At 48.0% G+C, this 17,507-nt stretch overlaps 1 protein-coding gene across 1 annotated transcript in view; it reads left to right on the forward strand.

Annotated features, from left to right (window-relative positions):
• The window catches only part of LOC118091532 (collagen alpha-1(VII) chain-like), a 179,852-nt gene that overhangs the window by 60,168 nt on the left and 102,177 nt on the right, over window positions 1–17,507 (forward strand). The window contains exons 22-31 of the mRNA XM_060279757.1: window positions 2,232–2,417; window positions 8,036–8,062; window positions 9,707–9,781; window positions 10,379–10,459; window positions 10,560–10,586; window positions 11,466–11,510; window positions 12,549–12,617; window positions 13,735–13,830; window positions 14,771–14,797; window positions 15,083–15,136. Coding sequence (XP_060135740.1) covers window positions 2,232–2,417; window positions 8,036–8,062; window positions 9,707–9,781; window positions 10,379–10,459; window positions 10,560–10,586; window positions 11,466–11,510; window positions 12,549–12,617; window positions 13,735–13,830; window positions 14,771–14,797; window positions 15,083–15,136 — 687 coding nt within the window. The remainder of the gene's footprint in view (window positions 1–2,231; window positions 2,418–8,035; window positions 8,063–9,706; window positions 9,782–10,378; window positions 10,460–10,559; window positions 10,587–11,465; window positions 11,511–12,548; window positions 12,618–13,734; window positions 13,831–14,770; window positions 14,798–15,082; window positions 15,137–17,507) is intronic.

A 17,507-nucleotide genomic window follows, 5' to 3' on the forward strand; every position in this document is an offset into this window, starting at 1 on the left:
AGTGCAAGTAGATAAATGGGTACCGCTCCGGAGGGAAGGTAAATGGTGTTTCCATGCGCTCTGGTTTCCATCACAGTGCCCCTTTTCACCAGAAGCAGTTTAGTCCTGCTGGCCACATGACCTGGAAAGCTGTCTGCGGACAAACGCTGGCTCCCTTGGCCTGAAAGCGAGATGAGTGCCGCAACCCCATAGTCACCTTTGACTGGACTTAACCGTCCAGGGGGTCCTTTACCTTTACCTTAGAACCCGTGGACATGCATTGATTTTGGAAGAATCAGGACAAATTAGAGAAAGCCCTTCTTCACACAGTGCAGAGTTAAACTACGGAACTCCCTCCTGCAGGAGGCAGCAACGGTCACCAAGCTAGGTGGCTTCCGAGGAAAATTAGACAAATTCATGGAGGAAGAGGGCTATCAGTGACTACTAGCCACGTTGACTTGACTCCGCTGCCACATTTGGGGTCAGCAATGTTTCTGAACACCAGTCTCATTGGAAACCACAGGAGGAGGAGAGTGGCTCTTGTGCTTGAATCCTACTTGTGGGTTTGCCACAGGCCTCTGGCTGGCCACTGTGAGAACAGGACACTGGACTAGATGGGCCTCCATTGGCCTGACCCAGCAGGCACTTATGTTCTTATGTCTGCACTTGAGGGATTCGGGTCTTTTGGCAGGAGGTGGGGGTGGGGGGTAGTGCAGAATCAGTGTGTGGATTAGGGCTGTTTCCTCAACATGTCCCTTGAGGAGTGAGCTGGGAGCCAGGAACTGGAGGTTGTGAGATGCAGTCAGTCAGTCATCCTGCTGTCAGAAAAGGACAGCGATATGAGGGTGGAGAAAAGACTCTGTGAAGCATGGATTGGCAGTGGGGTGCGCAGGTGCGACGAAAGTCCTTTACTTTCCGTCTTAATTTACAACCAACTTCTCAAATTATAAAAGAACCAACGGGGATATCCTGAGGTAAAGTACACCTCCCACTATCCCCTTTAGTCTCCCTGTAAACCCCCTTTTCCACTTGGGGTTTTAGAATAATTTGAGAGTAGTATTTCCAGCACGTACATAGAATCATAGAATCGTAGAGTTGGAAGAGACCACAGGGGCCATCCAGTCCAACCCCCTGCCAAGCAGGAAACACCATCAAAGCATTCTTGACATATGGCTGTCAAGCCTCTGCTTAAAGACATCCAAAGAAGGAGACTCCACCACCACACTCCTTGGTAGCAAATTCCACTGCCAAACAGCTCTTACTGTCAGGAAGTTCTTCCTACCTTAATGAAACCAGGGCTATAAGTGAGACAGTTCCTATGTGTACTCAGATAAGGGTTTCACTTCACTAGAAACCCCCTTACTGTCAAGCTAGCCTCCTTCCTGAGGTAACTTTATCACCACCCAGAACCTGTCTCCTTCCCTCCTCCTGGTGCACTCTCAGACACAAAACTAACCCTTCTAGTCCTGAAGGCTGTTTTGTCTTTTAAAAAAGATTATTCAACACCAAAAGTTTCAGGATACCTTTGCTAGAAAAAATATCACAGACGATGGTTTGTATAACACTTCAACTATGCACATTTATTGTATTATTTCTTGATGGTTGCTTTCGGGTTTTATTAGTACAAACTTAGTTTCATTGGTGTTGTTCCTAATAAGCAAATATCAGATAACCTAACAAATACCACATCTACTCTAATCCACCCTCCTCACAACCTCCCAACTCCCACACCAAATCCCTTTCAACTGACAGGTCACACCTCCCATGGAATGTTTCTGTCAGTTAACCAGGAGTCTGGGTTAACCCTTCGATAGGTCGATTGCAAAAGAAAAATACAGTGGTACCTCTACTTACGAATTTAATGTGTTCTGAACACACATTTGTAAGTCGAAAAAAATTGTAAGTCGAATCCCATAGGAATGCATTGGGAGAAAAAATTCGTAAGTAGAAGCAACCCTATCTAAAAATTCGTAAGTAGAAAAAATCCTATCTAAACCGCATCCAAGATGGCGGGCGGAGCTCCATTCGTAAGTAGAAACATTTGTAAGTAGAGTTATTCGTAAGTAGAGGTACCACTGTATAACAGAACAGTTTCAAATTCGTCACAGCAGGTGTCCACAGAGGCCTTCATTGGCACCAACAGGGTCCTCTCCTCCCTCTGGAATTAGTCATAAGCATTTCCTTGTAGCCAATGGAAGAGGTTATACCTCAGCTGCCTTTGGTCAGCCTAACCCAATGTCCTTTGTGCTCAGATTGCCAGCAAGGAGATGAACAAGGTGGAAGGGCTGCTGGATGATGCAAAGAGGGCGGCACCTGTCTCCGGTTCCCCTTCCGTTCCCCTGATGGTTCAGACCCCGCAAGGACCCTGTGACCCAAGGTGCTCCAAAGTAAGCCAGCCAGTGATTCAATGCAGCAGGGTACCCCTAACTCCACCCCACCCTACCCCCCCAACCTAAGGACCACGTGAAAATTGCTGAGGGGAGTTGACAGGGAGCTTGGCGGCCTGTTGTAGCAATTGCGATGCCCTGTGCTCGACGCTGCATGGTTTTGAATTTGAATTTTATGGCTTCCTTCATTCTGTATTGCATGCATTTTGTTGCATTCCGTTGAATTCTAATATGTTGTTGTTTAGTCGTTTAGTCGTGTCCGACTCTTCGCGACCTCATGGACCATAGCACGCCAGGCACTCCTGTCTTGCACTGCCTCCCGCAGTTTGGTCAAACTCATGTTCGTAGCTTCGAGAACACTGTCCAACCATCTCGTCCTCTGTCGTCCCCTTCTCCTAGTGCCCTCAATCTTTCCCAACATCAGGGTCTTTCCCAAGGATTCTTCTCTTCTCATGAGGTGGCCAAAGTATTGGAGCCTCAGCTTCAGGATCTGTCCTTCCAGTGAGCACTCAGGGCTGATTTCCTTAAGAATGGATAGGTTTGATCTTCTTGCAGTCCATGGGACTCTCAAGAGTCTCGAATTCTAATATATAAAATATTAAAAGAAGCAATGATAATGCAATATCTATATACTGAAAATCAATATGAATGTTAGTCTTCTCTGATACTTCCTCTCGCTCTGTTTTTCATGCTGCTAATCCAGTCCTTTTAAGTCCCTTCCTGTCTTCCCTGCCCACCTTCTTGTTACTTTTGGTCCTTCCTCGCACGACACACAACATTAAGAGAAGTTCAAAACAACTTACAGTCATAAAAAATAAGGTGGGTCCTTAAGAATATACCTCAAGGGTCAACAGCCAGAGTAAAGAGGTGAATCTTCAGCATTCTCCAAAACAGCACTGTCTTTAGCATATGCACCGCTGGGGAAAAGATCCGCCCAGCACCCCCAAATTTAGTTTAGCCCCCAAATTAACTTTCATTAGGCTTATGTCAGACACCACGCTTACGCCTTATCTCTTCTTTACGAAAGAAGTGAGGAAAAAGAAACAAACTTTTTTATTTGCTCATTTATTTACAACACACTTATACAATACCACCACACTTAAACTTATAAGTATTGTTTAGGCACCTACTTAGGAGAAACATCAGTCGTGTTAAAGGTGCCGCTGACGCTGCTGCCTCATAGCAGCTCAATACAACAATACGTAACATAATATTTTGATGTAAGAGTTAATTTCACGCGCATGCTGCCATGCGCTGCCGCTGGCGCAGCACGTCTTTGGTAAATGAGCGCACAAAGTCAAAAGTCCTTTAGTGAAACAGTAGGTATACATTTCAGTAATACCTAGGGTATATATGCATTTTGTTTTTCTAGCTTGATCAAAATTATTTATTATTTCATAACAGGTAGATAGTTAAGAGCTTAGGCGGCTTCAGCGGCAGGCAGAACTTGGCACCTGGGTGCCTTGCACCCCTTGCACCCCAGGATAAAGACGGCCCTGCTCCAGAAGCCGTACGGTGAAGGTGCCCGGCACAGCTCTTTGTGGGTGGTTTAAGGGCCACCAGAGAGAAGCCCCTCTCTGGGGCTGCCAACCCCTGAGGGTGGAGGAACCACCAAGAGGAACCGCCCTCTGAGAGGGTCTGCAGGGAAGGAGGCGGTCTTTCAGGCATTGGGGGCCTGAGTCATTTAAAGCTTTAAGCACCAATGGGATTGCCATGATTTGGGTCTGGAAGTGAAATGGCAACCTCTGCAGCTGTTTTAAAACAGGGGTTACCGTATTGGCCTGAATATAAGCCTTGCTTCCCTCCCCCCCCCCAAATTCCGACCATGAAAAGTTAAAAGTGTGGCTTATATTCGCGACCTTAGGGTATGCAGCCAGGAGTGCAGGGCAAACAGTGCCTGGAGCATGGCAAAGTGGTGCCCGCCCCATGCGTAGTCCTCTCCCCCAAGACTCCGCCCCTCCAATTTTAAAGGTACAGCTTATATTCAGGTGCGGTTTATATTCAGGCCAATACAGTATATGAGACCTAAATGGTACCCCAGACAGTCATCGGACTGCTGCATTTTGGAACAGCCAAAGTTTCTGAGTCTTCCAAGGGCAGTCCTGCATAGAGCACATTGCAGTGATCCAAACAGGACATGGCCAGAGCATGGAGCATAGCAGCCAAGTCATCTCTAAGCAAAAGGGGTTGTAGCTGGTGAACTGAGCTGGAGCTGAGAAAAGGCACTTATGCCGCGGGCAGGGCCGTCTTACCCATAGGCGCTAGGGGTGAGGGGCACCCGGGCGCTGGGCTCTCAGGGGCGCCAGGCCAAGAGTCTGGGGCCCAAGAGTTGAGTCCGGGGAAGAGCCCGCCTGTCGGCCAGAGTGCCACATTGGGCTCTTCTGCTGCAGGTGGCTCTGTGCCACGTGTTTGGGGGCGACTGAGCCAGCGAGACGCTGAGGCGGCTTCGCTGGCTCTGCCCTCCTGTGCGCCTGGGACTGGGCAACCGGGGGAGGGCGGCGCCGGGCAGATCTTTGCACCCTGGTGCCGCATATGCTTAAGACAGCCCTGGCTTCTGGCCACCTGAGTGATGCTCTGGACCACAGTGGGATGGTGGGGTGGGGAGAGGTCGCCCTTTGTGTCAAACGTGCCCCAAAAATATCCTTTTCCCTAAAGTGCACTCACACACGCATGGTTTGCATGTGCCAGGATTGAAATACCCAGAAAGTGGCATCAACCCACCCAGAGCAGAAATTAAAAGCAGGTTGTATACAGGGAAAGTGACGTTTTTATGAGATGAGAAATGGGAAGGGAAGAAAAATCATCATTATATATACAGTGGTACCTCGACATCCGAATGACTCGACTTCCGAAGGTTTCAACTTCCAAAGTCGGCAAACCCGGAAGTCTTGTCGCTGCGTTGCGTTCTGCGCATGCGCATGCGCAGAAGCGGCGCGTGCAGTCCGCGCATGCGCAGAAGTGCAAAACCGGGTGCTTTGACAACCGAAGACTTCGACTTACAAAGAGCGCCGCGGAACGGATCGTCTTCGTAAGTCGAGGTACCACTCTGTGTGTGTGTGTGTGTGTGTGTGTGTGTGTGTGTGTGTGTGTGTGTATTTCTACTTGCTGTTTCCCCCTGATGGGAACAAGATGACCCCTGAAAAAAAGGCAACGAGGAAGACACACTTATTAAGAGGCACAGAGGCACTTGCAAAACTGGTGGCAAAAAAAAAAAAGAATAGGTGAAAGGAGTTGAATAGATAGGGAAATTGGACGGGCTGGGAGATGGACAAAGACTGATACCAATTACGATGAAGAGGCAATTCAGTTGCTGGCGCCCGTCTGTCTTGGGAGATGATAGGGCATATTCTAAGAAATGGGATGGAGAGAGGGAGGCTGGTCTGAGATGTAATTGCAGGGAAATTGGAAAGAAGAAAATGCAGTTGCCTGAAGCAAGTTAGGAAATGGAGATAAAGTGGAGATATAGGCAGCTGTCTATGGATTAAAATGCACAAGACCGAGAGAGAGAGATGGGCAGAGCAATCCTAATTATACGGAGGGGAAAATATACACCATTGCTATGCCAGTGGAATAATCGCTGTAACATAAATGTAGGTGATGGAGAAACTTGAGCCTGGGGTCTAATGCTTCTCTTCAAATATTTCCATTTCAGATGTCTGTAACTATGAATTAGTTCCTGAGGTCGATTTCCTCCTCTTCTGTCCTAGTTCCCTTTCCTTTTGTGTTGCATCTCTTATACTGCAAGCCTGAAGTCAGGGTCAGTCCTCTCATTAATACTTGAAAGCCACTCTGGGAGCCTTTTTTGGAATAAAATAAATGCCCAATAATACGCGAGTAAGGGACCCAGGTGGCGCTGTGAGTTAAACCACGGAGTCTAGGGCTTGCTGATCAGAAGGTCGGTGGTTCGAATCCCTGCAACGGGGTGAGCTCCCGTTGCTCGGTCCCAGCTCCTGCCCACCTAGCAGTTCGAAAGCACGAAAGTGCAAGTAGATAAATAGGTACAGCTCCGGCGGGAAGGTAAACGGCGTTTCCGTGCGCTGCTCTGGTTTGCCAGAAGCAGCTTTGTCATGCTGGCCACATGACCTGGAAGCTGTCTGCGGACAAACGCCGGCTCCCTCGGCCTATAGAGCGAGATGAGCGCTGCAACCCCAGAGTCGGACACGACTGGACCTGATGGTCAGGGGCCTCTTTACCCTTTACCTTTACCTTTAAAGTGAAATAAATTACCTGCTTAAGGGAGGGGGGAGTCAAAGCCTGACAAAGGCTATTTGCTGTATAAATGTACATTGTATTGTTGGATGCAAAGAAATCTGAGAAATGAATAACAATTTATTTGGAAAAAATAAAAATAAAATAAATGCCTAATAATAACAAGAATAATAATTGCTGTTCTCTGTTTGCAGGCACAGAAAGGGGAGAAGGCAAGTATTCTAACCTGATCAGGGTTTTTTGGGTTGTTGTTTTTTTGTTCTGGGTTCACAAGCTTTGGAAGCACCAGAGGCTAAACAGATAACCTGCTTACAGAATGCAGATTATGAATTAAGAGTCTGGACTAGAAACATTTAGGATAACTAGCATTAGTTATGAGATCATCTAGTTCCTAAAATGATCTGGGGAAACGAGTGCTCCTAAATACCTTTCCAGGGGCTCGCTGAAGCCATAACAACAGCAACAGCAACAGCAACAGCAACAACAACAACAACAACTTCAAATGAGCCAGAGCCTGCACCGTGCGCCAAAGAGGCAAGCAGCTTTTCCGCACAATAAATTATGTACTGCTCAAACGGAAATGTGGCTTGCCTCTTCAGCGATGCAAGAGGCTGCAATGGAAATCCCAGACAGTTCAAAGGATGGTGACTGGAACCAGCTGAAGGGAAGAATCAGGTTCCATTGTGAGAAGCATTTAGGCAAAGGGTGGTATTGCTGTTCTCAGGGGACAGGATCCCATGGGCTCCTTTAAAGTTGATGAGACAGATATCACGCCTCCTTCTGAGCAACTTCTTACTTAGATTGAGCTGTTCCTGGTCTGGCAGCCCGTGTTTCCAACTGAATTGCCCCCAGGCCACCTGCTCTGAAAGGCTGATGCCGCAGAACTGTTGTTGTTGTTGCCCAGGGAGGGGCAGCTCCTTTTTGGGTTGAGGGTACAGAGGGGAAGCTACCAAGAGGCACCGTCATGTTCCCGATAGTGTGGCTAGACCTAGTCCGATTCTTTGTGACCCCATGGACCAGAGCACGCCAGGCACTCCTGTCTTGCACTGCCTCCAGCACCATAATTCAAAAGCATCAATTCTTCGGCGATCAGATATGATAGCCATGTTCAAATATATAAAAGGATGTCATATAGAGGAGGGAGAAAGGTTGTTTTCTGCTGCTCCAGAGAAGCGGACACGGAGCAATGGATTCAAACTACAAGAAAGAAGATTCCACCTAAACATTAGGAAGAACTTCCTGACAGTAAGAACTGTTCAACAGTGGAATTTGCTGCCAAGGAGTGTGGTGTGCTTTGATGGTGTTTCCTGCTTGGCAGGGGGTTGGACTGGATGGCCCTTGTGGTCTCTTCCAACTCTGATTCTATGATTCTCAATTCCTTCGGTATATCTACGCTTATAATACCTACATTTCTATGAATCTATGTCTTTTCTCATTTCCACCCCCCCCCCCTTGAACAGGGAGACCAAGGCCCACCTGGAGATGTGGTAAGTGATGATCCAGTAGGGTGGGGAAGGAGTTTTGTCTTTTAAAGGCCCACGAAAGAGACCTCACAGGCACAACGCGCTTTCTGCTAGCACCATGCTTGGGTCTGCTGAGGTTGGGTTGAGATTCCTCTCTAGAACAGAGCTCCAGAAGAACCTAGGGCTTCTGCCACAGGGATGGAGAAGCTGAGGATCTCAAGATGTTGCTGAACTCCAGTTCTCATCAGCCTTGAGCAGCTTGGCCAATAGTTAGGAAAGATGGGAAGTGTAGCCCAATGACATCTTCACAAAGCACTTATAGCCCTGCATTTTCAAATTATCTGGAAGGCATATCAATGCTGTTAAATATGCAGGAGAGGACACCATACGCTAAATATTGGACGCTGGTGGCGCTGTGGTCTAAACCACTGAGTCTCTTGGGCTCGCTGATCAGAAGGTCAGCGGTTCAAATCCCCGCAACGGGGTGAGCTCCCGTTGCTCGGTCCCAGCTCCTGCCTGACTAGCAGTTCGAAAACACACCAGTGCGAGTAGATAAATAGGTACCACCGTAGCGGGAAGGTAAACGGCATTTCTGTGTGCTCTGGTTTCCGTCACAGTGTTGCGTTGCGCCAGAAGCGGTTTAGTCCTGCTGGCCACATGACTCAGAAAGCTGTCTGCGGACAAACGCCGGCTCCCTCGGCCTGAAAGCGAGATGAGCACCACAACCCCATAGTCGCCTTTGACTGGACTTAACCATCCAGGGGTCTTTTACCTTTACCTCTTACACCAAATACTAGGGTTGCCATGTTTAAAAATGTGAAAGTCCAGACTCTTCTTTTCTTTTCGCCAACGTTGTTGAGCTTTTTAGGCAAAATCGCTGTTTTTAAGGGAAATTGGCAAAAACGACACTGCCAACATCCAGATTTTCCCGGACATTTAAGCAATTCCCACCTGGACTGCCGTATTCAGGGAAATTCCAGACATATGGTAAACCCTAGCTCTACTGTAAGCTTTATGAAACACCTAGGCAAAACTATTTAGAGCAGTGTTTCCCAAACTTGCGTCTCCAGCTGTTTTTGGACTACAGTCCCCATCACTCTGACCACTGGTCCTGCTAACTAGGGATGATGGGAGTTGTAGTCCAAAAAAACTAAAAACCACAGTTGGAGACCCAAGTTTGGGAAACACTGATTTAGAGGGATCTTTAGCTGTGGCTGTTGCCTTCAGTGATAGGGGTAAATGCCCTTTGCCTGTTCGGACAGGTCTGCAGTGTTTAAAACAGCTAAATTTGCAGTGAAGGCAGCTCAGCTTAGGCGCATGGCCTCCATCAAGATTCGAGATTCTGTTTTTTTTACTTACTGTGCAGGTCAAGCTTTTACTTGTATGTATAATTTCTGTGCATATTTTATGTTCATAGATTATTCTTTGGGCGCAGCCTGGATTTGGTTGCCTTATTAATAAGCTTGAACAACACCTGGGGGGGGGGTGTCTGCCAGGGTCCCCACCTGGCTGTATACAGTCTGTGTTGGAAATGCAATCGACTTCTAAAAAGCAGATGGCTTGACTTTGGGGAGTGGGGAGGAGGAGGAAGAGGAGGAAGAGGAGGAGGAGGAGAGGGAAGGCAGCATCTTGAATGAATGACACTCCTTTTCTGACTTTCCTTTCCAGAGCTTCACGGGTCTTCACACAGGAGGGGGCTACGACCCGTTTAGTTTCACCACCAAGGGGGAAAAAGGAGAGCGGGTAAGTGAGGGAACGAGTGTCGGGCCTTTTCTGTAGTGGCTCCCCGTTTGTGGAACGCTCCCCTCTCCCCGGGGAGATTCACCCGGCGCCTTCATTATATATTTTTAAAACATTCCTCTCCAACCCGCGCTTGGGGCTGATTAATATCCTACAGCGGGGGGGGGGGGGGCAACTCCCAAGAGACTGCGATCTACTTACAGAGTTTAAAACTGGCAGTGATCTACCCCCTTTTGGGGGGTTCAGGTCAAAGTTGTTGAGCTTTTTTAGGGAGGGGGGAAAGCCCTGTTTTTGGGGGGGGGTGCAGGGCAAAAAAATGAGCTTTTTTTAAGGGGAGCCAGTGATCTACCACAGACGTCCAGTGATCTACTGGTAGATCAGGATCTACCTGTTGGACGTACCTGTCCTACAGCCTTTTAAATAGATCTGTGGGAAGGGGGTGTTGTTGTCTTGTTGTTTTGATTTAATGATTCACTGTGTTTTATCTTGCATTTTATTCTGCGAACCGCCCTGAGATGTTTTGCCATTGAACTGTAAATGTAACTCTTCCCCAGGAGACTCCCTTCCATCTCAACTCTGCTGTTTCCCCCTGATATTTAGGGACTTCCTGGGAAAGATGGGGTTCCCGGATTGCCTGGCAGGCCTGGACGAACTGGTCCCCCTGGATCCCCTGGACTCATGGTAGCTATTTGGGTCTGAATTGAAAGCACCTTCGAAAGGTTTGCCTTATTGTGTCCAGTCTTTGTAATGTCCACTTTTCTTTCTCTGTGTTGATTGGCAGGGTCTCCCTGGCATTCAAGGTGATCATGTAAGTTGGTCGTATGACTCCTTTCCCCAACCAGTGTCCTGCTTTCCCAATTTTTTAAACAAACAAACAAGCCTGTACTAGTCCTTTGGGTGGGCATTTACAGGTTTCCTGCAAATTTGCATGGCCTTTTTGCATGTGACAGTTGACTGAGTTAAACTCAGTTAAGCTGTGTCGTTTTATGCTTGCTTATTATGGTGGAGCCACTGGCAATGCTTGGCTAGACTGGAATGCTTGGGGAACATCGATACAGGATGCTCGCAGTCTGGTTTCTATGAGGGAAGGAAACGTCGTCTGGTTTGGCTTGCTGTTGAAAACAAAAGGAGGTACATTGGTACCTCGGTTTAAGAACAGTCCTGTTTACGAACGATTCGGTTTACGAACTCGGTAAAACTGGAAGTAGTTTCCTGGTTTCCGAATTTTACCTCGGTCTAAGAACGGAAGCCAAAGGGTGGAAAGGCACTGGCGGCTGGAGGCCTCATTAGGGAGAGCGCACCTCGGTTTAAGAACGGTTTTGGTTTAAGAATGGACTTCCGGAACGGATTTGGTTTGTAAACCGAGGTACCACTATATGTGGAAGACAGGCTGAAGACTGAGTAGAGGTCCCAGGAAGTAGGGAAGTTATGGGGAAAGAAATTAGGGTTGGCCTTATTGTTAAGCAGAGTGAGGTGACCGCCTGAGGCAGATGGTGGTCTTTCAGATGTTGGAGAAGCCATCTTGAAGTAAGATTCATATGCCATCCAGTCAGCTTCTATGCATGGAATGGAGTTAAAAAGGCCCCATCTTGTCCCTTGCCTCGGGCAGTGCATGAGATCTCTTGGTGCCTCCAGGTTCTCTGTTTTTGCAGGAGCCTAAACCTCCATCCTTTGCTTGGCGTTCTAGGGGCCTCCGGGATACCCAGGACCTCCAGGGCCAAAAGGAGATAGAGTAAGTTTCCTGTATGGCTTTTAAGTCCTGATGAGACCATTGATGTGCGTGTGACTGTGCGAACCATCTTTCTCCTGGACCCTAAGATCATCATCTCAGTCCTTTCTCCGCGTGCCATCTCCAAGCGTGGGACCAAAGGGTGGGGAACAGGCCTTCAACTGTCTTGAGAGACAATGGGGCGTGCCTCCAGGGGTGAAGCCAAACCGCTGTATTAGCAGCACCGAGGTGACTCCCCTAAGGCGCAAGTTCTTGTATCATTTCAGAAACTGGAGATCAGGGCTGAATCTAGGCATATATACAAAACACTGTGAAAAAGATTTTTTTATTTTTTAAAAAACCCAACAACGTTTTAAAATATATATTGAATTTCCCGTAAGCTCACCATCACCCTCTAGTGTCACATTTGTATAATTCACTTAAAACGTTATACAGTGGTAACTTGGTTCCCGACCGACTTAGTCGACGAACAAATCAGTTCCTGAGCACCGCAAACCCAGAAGTAAGTGTTCTGGTTTGCAAATATTTTTTGGGAAGCCGAACGTCCATTTTGGCTGTTGGCATTGTTTCCGGGGCCAATCAGCCAATTGAATGTTTTGGAAGTCGAACGGACTTTCAGAACACATTGAGTTTGAGAACCAAGGTACCACTGTATTTTCAGCTGTATAACTGAGTCATAGGTAGGTTCACCTTAAAATTTGAAAAGTTCAAATTTGTCGCCCCCCCCCCCCCGACATCTTGGGTTTCGTTGGTGTTTCCCCATGGAAATAGACCCGCGATCTGCCTGATTAAAGGGACCCCTGACCCCTGAGTAAAGGGACCCCTGACCATTAGGTCCAGTCGTGACCGACTCTGGGGTTGCGGTGCTCATCTCGCATTATTGGCGGAGGGAGCCGGCGTATAGCTTCCAGGTCATGTGGCCAGCATGACAAAGCCACTTCTGGCAAACCAGAGCAGCACACGGAAACGCCATTTACCTTCCCACTATAGCGGTTCCTGCCTGATTAGCAGCATGTAAATACAGCATCTCCTCTTCTGCAGGGGGAACCAGGATATGTGCTAGGAGGCATGGAGGTCATTCCAGGGCAAAACGGATTACCCGGACCGCCTGTAAGTAGGAGCAAAATATTTTGTCCTCCTTAATATTTCTGTCACTTGACCCTTCTTCCCCAATACATCCTGTTTCCTCTAGAGGTTGGACATACTCTTGAATTCAACACAGTTTACTGAACTCATCTCTCTCCTCCCTCTGACTCTGAGCCCCAGGGGAGTTTATTGCTTCCTTCTCTTGCTGGTGGGTCGGATGCCTCGGGCATGGGATAAGGAGAGGCAGCAGCGAGGAGCATGGGTGGTGATGGGGAGCCTCACAGTGCAGCAAAGGCTGTGTTGCTGTCAGCTGTTGCTGAACAAACTGCTCAGGAGGCCAGGTGCCCAGTGAGCACAGCAACTCTTCCCAATAGATCTTGCCCCAGCGAGGCCTTCCCGCAGTCGCCTAAGAGAGCCAGTGTGGTGTAGTGGTTAAGAGCGGTAGACTCGTAATCTGGGGAACCGGGTTCGCGTCTCTGCTCCTCCACATGCAGCTGCTGGGTGACCTTGGGCTAGTCACACTTCTCTGAAGTCTCTCAGCCTCACTCACCTCGCAGAGTGTCTGTTGTGGGGGAGGAGGGGAAAGGAGATTGTTAGCCGTTTTGAGATCCCTTCGGGTAGTGATAAAGCGGGATATCAAATCCAAACTCATCCTCCTCCTCCTCTTCCTCTTCCTCCTCTTCCTCTTCCTCATCCTCATCCTCATCCTCTCCTGGGTCCTTCCCAAGCAATCTGACACTTCACTGTCTCTGCCTTGCCCTCTTCATACCTCCTCTGATCCTGGGAGACCAGGGAGGAAGGGAACTGGTCACAGCAGGAGGGGGAAACCCCCTGGCTTTTTCAGCAGCCTGCCTCCACTGTGCCTCTTGCCCCCCCTTCCCTCCAGCCTCCACTTCTGCCTTGGAGTCTGAACTGCTCTCTGGCACAGACTCTGCCCACTCCCTAAACCCTGTTGCCTCTTCAGTTTCCAACACCACCTCCTCCCAGTCTGCTCCCCCTTCTCCTTCTGACCACCCATTGCTGTCCCAACAATTCCCAGGTTCTGAGCCTTCTTCGCTTGGGGGTTCCCCAGCTGTTACCCCCACCCCCACTTCTCTGCATCCATGACAGTTGTTCAAATGTTTGGGTTAAACCATTTCAGGGTTACAAGGGGCAGCCAGGAGTTCCCGGAGTGGCAGGACCACCAGGTTTGCCCGGACTCCCCGGACCGCAGGGACCACCTGGATTGTCAGTCAAGGTGTGTATGGGCTTGCAAGCAGGCAAGGGGAATGCTGGTCTCGGATGCTGTCTAAATTTGTGAACAGTAGGATTCAGTGGGTTGGGGAAAAACCATAGCTTGGTGGCAATTGTCACTGATTTTTTGTTAAACTGATTATCGGTGAGGCCTGAGTTATGTACTCAGGAGTGTGACCTGACCACAACACTGGTAAAGAACTGGTTAAGGAGGAATCTTAGGGCTGGTGGTTACAGTAATTAAAAAAACAACAATTCCAGATAAGGTACAAGGAGGGCTCTTCTATGTGCAGTAGAAATGGAGGCAGGAACGGGGTCCTCCTCCTCCTTTGAGGAGGGCACAAGTATGTTCCTGGAAGCTTTGAAGAGCAGAAAACTTGAAAGTCTTATGAGGGTGGAAGAAGCGTTAAGGGGCCAGAATGATTTAAAGAACGCCTTTAGCACCCCATAAATGGCTCAGGACCGCAATACCTCAAGGACCGCCTCTTTCCATATGAACCTACCCGGACCCTGATATCATCATCGGAGGCCCTCCTTCGTGGGCCTCCTCCTCGAGAGGCCAGGAGGGTGGCAACACGAGAACGGGGCCTTCTCTGCAGTGGCTCCCCATCTGTGGAATGCTCTCCCCAAGGAAGTTCACCTGGTGCCTTCATTATACACCTTTGGGGGCAGGCAAAAATGTTCCTTTTTAACCAGGCCTTTGGCTGATCTGGTTTACATCCTATGCCCTTTTAAAATGTGTTGTTTTTTTGTGTGTGTGTTGGTGGTGGTGGTGGGCAGCTATTGGGTGGTTGCTTTTTATTTTATTAGGTATTTTGAGGTTTTATAGCTTGAATTTATTTTGTGAACCGCCCTGAGACCCCCGGGTATAGGGCGGTATATATATAAAATAAAATGATAATAATAATAATATAATATAACCACCTCCTTTCTCTCTGTTCCAGGGTGAGCCAGGAGACCCTGGGGTCAGGGTAAGTCCCGGGTTGTTTTACCCACCGTGGCCAACCAAACGGGAATCCCACAAGCAGGAAATGAGCGCAAAAGCACACTCCGCACTGGGGCATTTGCTTGACGCCCTTTGAGAACAGGGTGCTGGACCAGATGGGCCTCCCTTGGTCCGACCTGGCACCCAGGCTCTTCTTTCCTTCTTAAGCCATGATTCTATAAATCAGCGCTATGGTACCCTCGAGCAATCCTCAGCTCAGAGAGACCCGCCATGCAACGGAGGCAACAAAATGGTTCTTTGTCCCCCACAGGGACCTCGAGGGAAGAGCGGCGTCAAGGGAGAGAAAGGAGAAGCTGGAGAAACGGTGAGTGCATCCAGACGATAGGAATTTTGCGATAGTTTTCTGGGTGGTAGTGCCAGCGCTTCTGCCCTGTTTTCAAATGTTCCTTTCACATTGCAGTACCTGTCGTGTGTTGGAACCACAGGTTTGTTTGTTTTTTACCGCTATACAGGCAAGTTGTGCTAAATTTCATTTGCGCCAGCGGGCCTGGTGTGGCACAAACAACAAGGCTGCTCTTTCCTCACTCTTTCGGTACATAATAAAAAAATTCCTTCAGTAGCACCTTAAAGACCAACTAAGTTTTTATTTTGGTATGAGCTTTCGTGTGCATGCACACTTCGTCAGATACACTGAAATAGAAGCAACTAGACCCTTGTGTATATTCAGAGGGTGGGGGTGATGGGAATGGGTGATGGGCTGATAGGAGTGGTAAACCTGTTGATGACTGTTAACGACTGTTAATGACTGCAATTGGTCTTGCGGGGGAGCAAGGGCTGAGGTGCTAAGGAAAGCTTGATCATGTATAATGAGATAAGAATCCCATGTCTTTGTTCATTCCAGGTGGCTCCATGGTTTTAAGCTTGCTAATGAGTTGCAATTCAGCAACTTCTCTTTCCAGTCTGTTTTTGAATTTTTTCTGTAATAAAACAGCTGCTTTGAGATCTTGTATAGAATGTCCTGGGAGATTGAAGTGTTCTCCTACTGGTTTCTCTGTCTTGTGGTTCCTGATGTCAGATTTATGTCCATTTATCCTTTGGCGTAGGGTTTGGCCTGTTTGTCCAATATAGAGAGCTGAAGGGCACTGTTGGCATTTGATGGCATACACAATGTTAGAAGATGAGCAATTAAATAGTCCTGAGATGGTATGTTGGATGTTGTTTGGGCCAGTAATGATGTTGTCCGGGTGTATGTGGCAGCAAAGTTGGCATCTGGGTTTATTGCAGGCTCTGGTACCAGTGTCCATGTTAAGTCTGGTGGTTGTATTATTGTGGGTGAGGAGTTGTTTAAGATTGGGTGGCTGTCTGTAGGCAATGAAAGGTCTTCCTCCCAGAGCTTGAGAAAGAGAGCTGTCATTGTCCAGGAGAGGTTGTAGATCTCTGATGCGTTGTACTGTTTTAACTTGGGAGCTGTATGTGATAACTAGTGTTGTTCTGTTATTTTCTTTTTGGGGTCTGTCTTGCAGCAGGTTCTCTCTAGGTATCAGTCTGGCTCTGTTGATCTGTTGTTTAACTTCATCAGGTGGATATTTTAGTTCTAAAAAGGTTTGCTGTAGATCTCTTAGGTGAGATCATGTTTGCTTTTGCCTCGCCCCCCGAAAACAGCAAGAAAGAACCGAATGCCCCAAATTTCGTCACCTGCAATTTTCCAGGTTGAGGGGGCTGCAACACCCTCCCCCCAGATTCTAACAACATGAAAACGAGCATTAAACATGGTTAGCTTCCCAGATGAGGTTTTTGTGTTGTGTGAAAGCTTTGGTCCTGATTCCTGCTTTGCAGGGACTTGACCCAAGAAGGGCATTTACTCTAGCCAGAAGCTGCGCCTTGCCCTCGCCAGATTTGGAAGGATCATTTGGAAAAGTCCCGTATGCTCAGAGACTTTGCGCCTGCCCATTAGGGGAAATAGGAAGCATTGAGCATTTATTTTTCAGATGTCCCTTTTATGATGAGATACGCAGAGATACTATTGACCCTCAGCTGGAGAGGCTTGCTAACCTTTCGGATAAGTCTAAACTCAATTCTCTCTGGATGGTTGCCAGATTCTGCATGCACATTTGCAGGCGCAGACCACCCCCTGAAACAAATGAGTTCACTAGGAAAACAGTCGAAGTAGGCCTCCATGGTGGCAGGGCCAATTTGTATGGTAGCCCAAATTTTAGGACTAAAATTTGTATATGCATTTATCTCAGATTTTAATCTTTAAGCCGTTGTTGTACAACCTTTTAAATGTATTTTTTATTCTTGTGAAAGCTATCCCAGTTGTGCTTTTTGAGCTTGTCTTTGACCGTAATAAAAGTATGTTATGTTAAGACCCCTAGTCTCCCTTCCAGCTCTCCAATTCTGTGGTTCCAAATATGATACTTGTAACGGTGCTGTTGTGGCTACTCTTGAGTAAAGACGCCCAAGTCCACTCTGTCTTTAGCAGTTTTATCATGCATAATATTTACAGTGCAGAGATAGCAAAAACATGAGCTCTCAGTCACTGGCAGAATCCGGGAGTGGACGTTTCCTGTTGCGTGACCAGCATAAGAGTTTGGGCACCCCAAAACGCCCCCTCCTGACCTTACGTTTGGTGGCACGCCTTAATTCGGGCGCCGGAAGGGGCTGCATGTTCCCCTTCGCCTGTTGGTCAGGTCGTTGCAAAGGCTCTCCCAGATCGCCGAGCCCTGACTCACTTC

The sequence above is a fragment of the Zootoca vivipara genome, chromosome 10 (assembly GCF_963506605.1).
Source record: "Zootoca vivipara chromosome 10, rZooViv1.1, whole genome shotgun sequence".
NCBI lineage: Eukaryota > Metazoa > Chordata > Lepidosauria > Squamata > Lacertidae > Zootoca > Zootoca vivipara.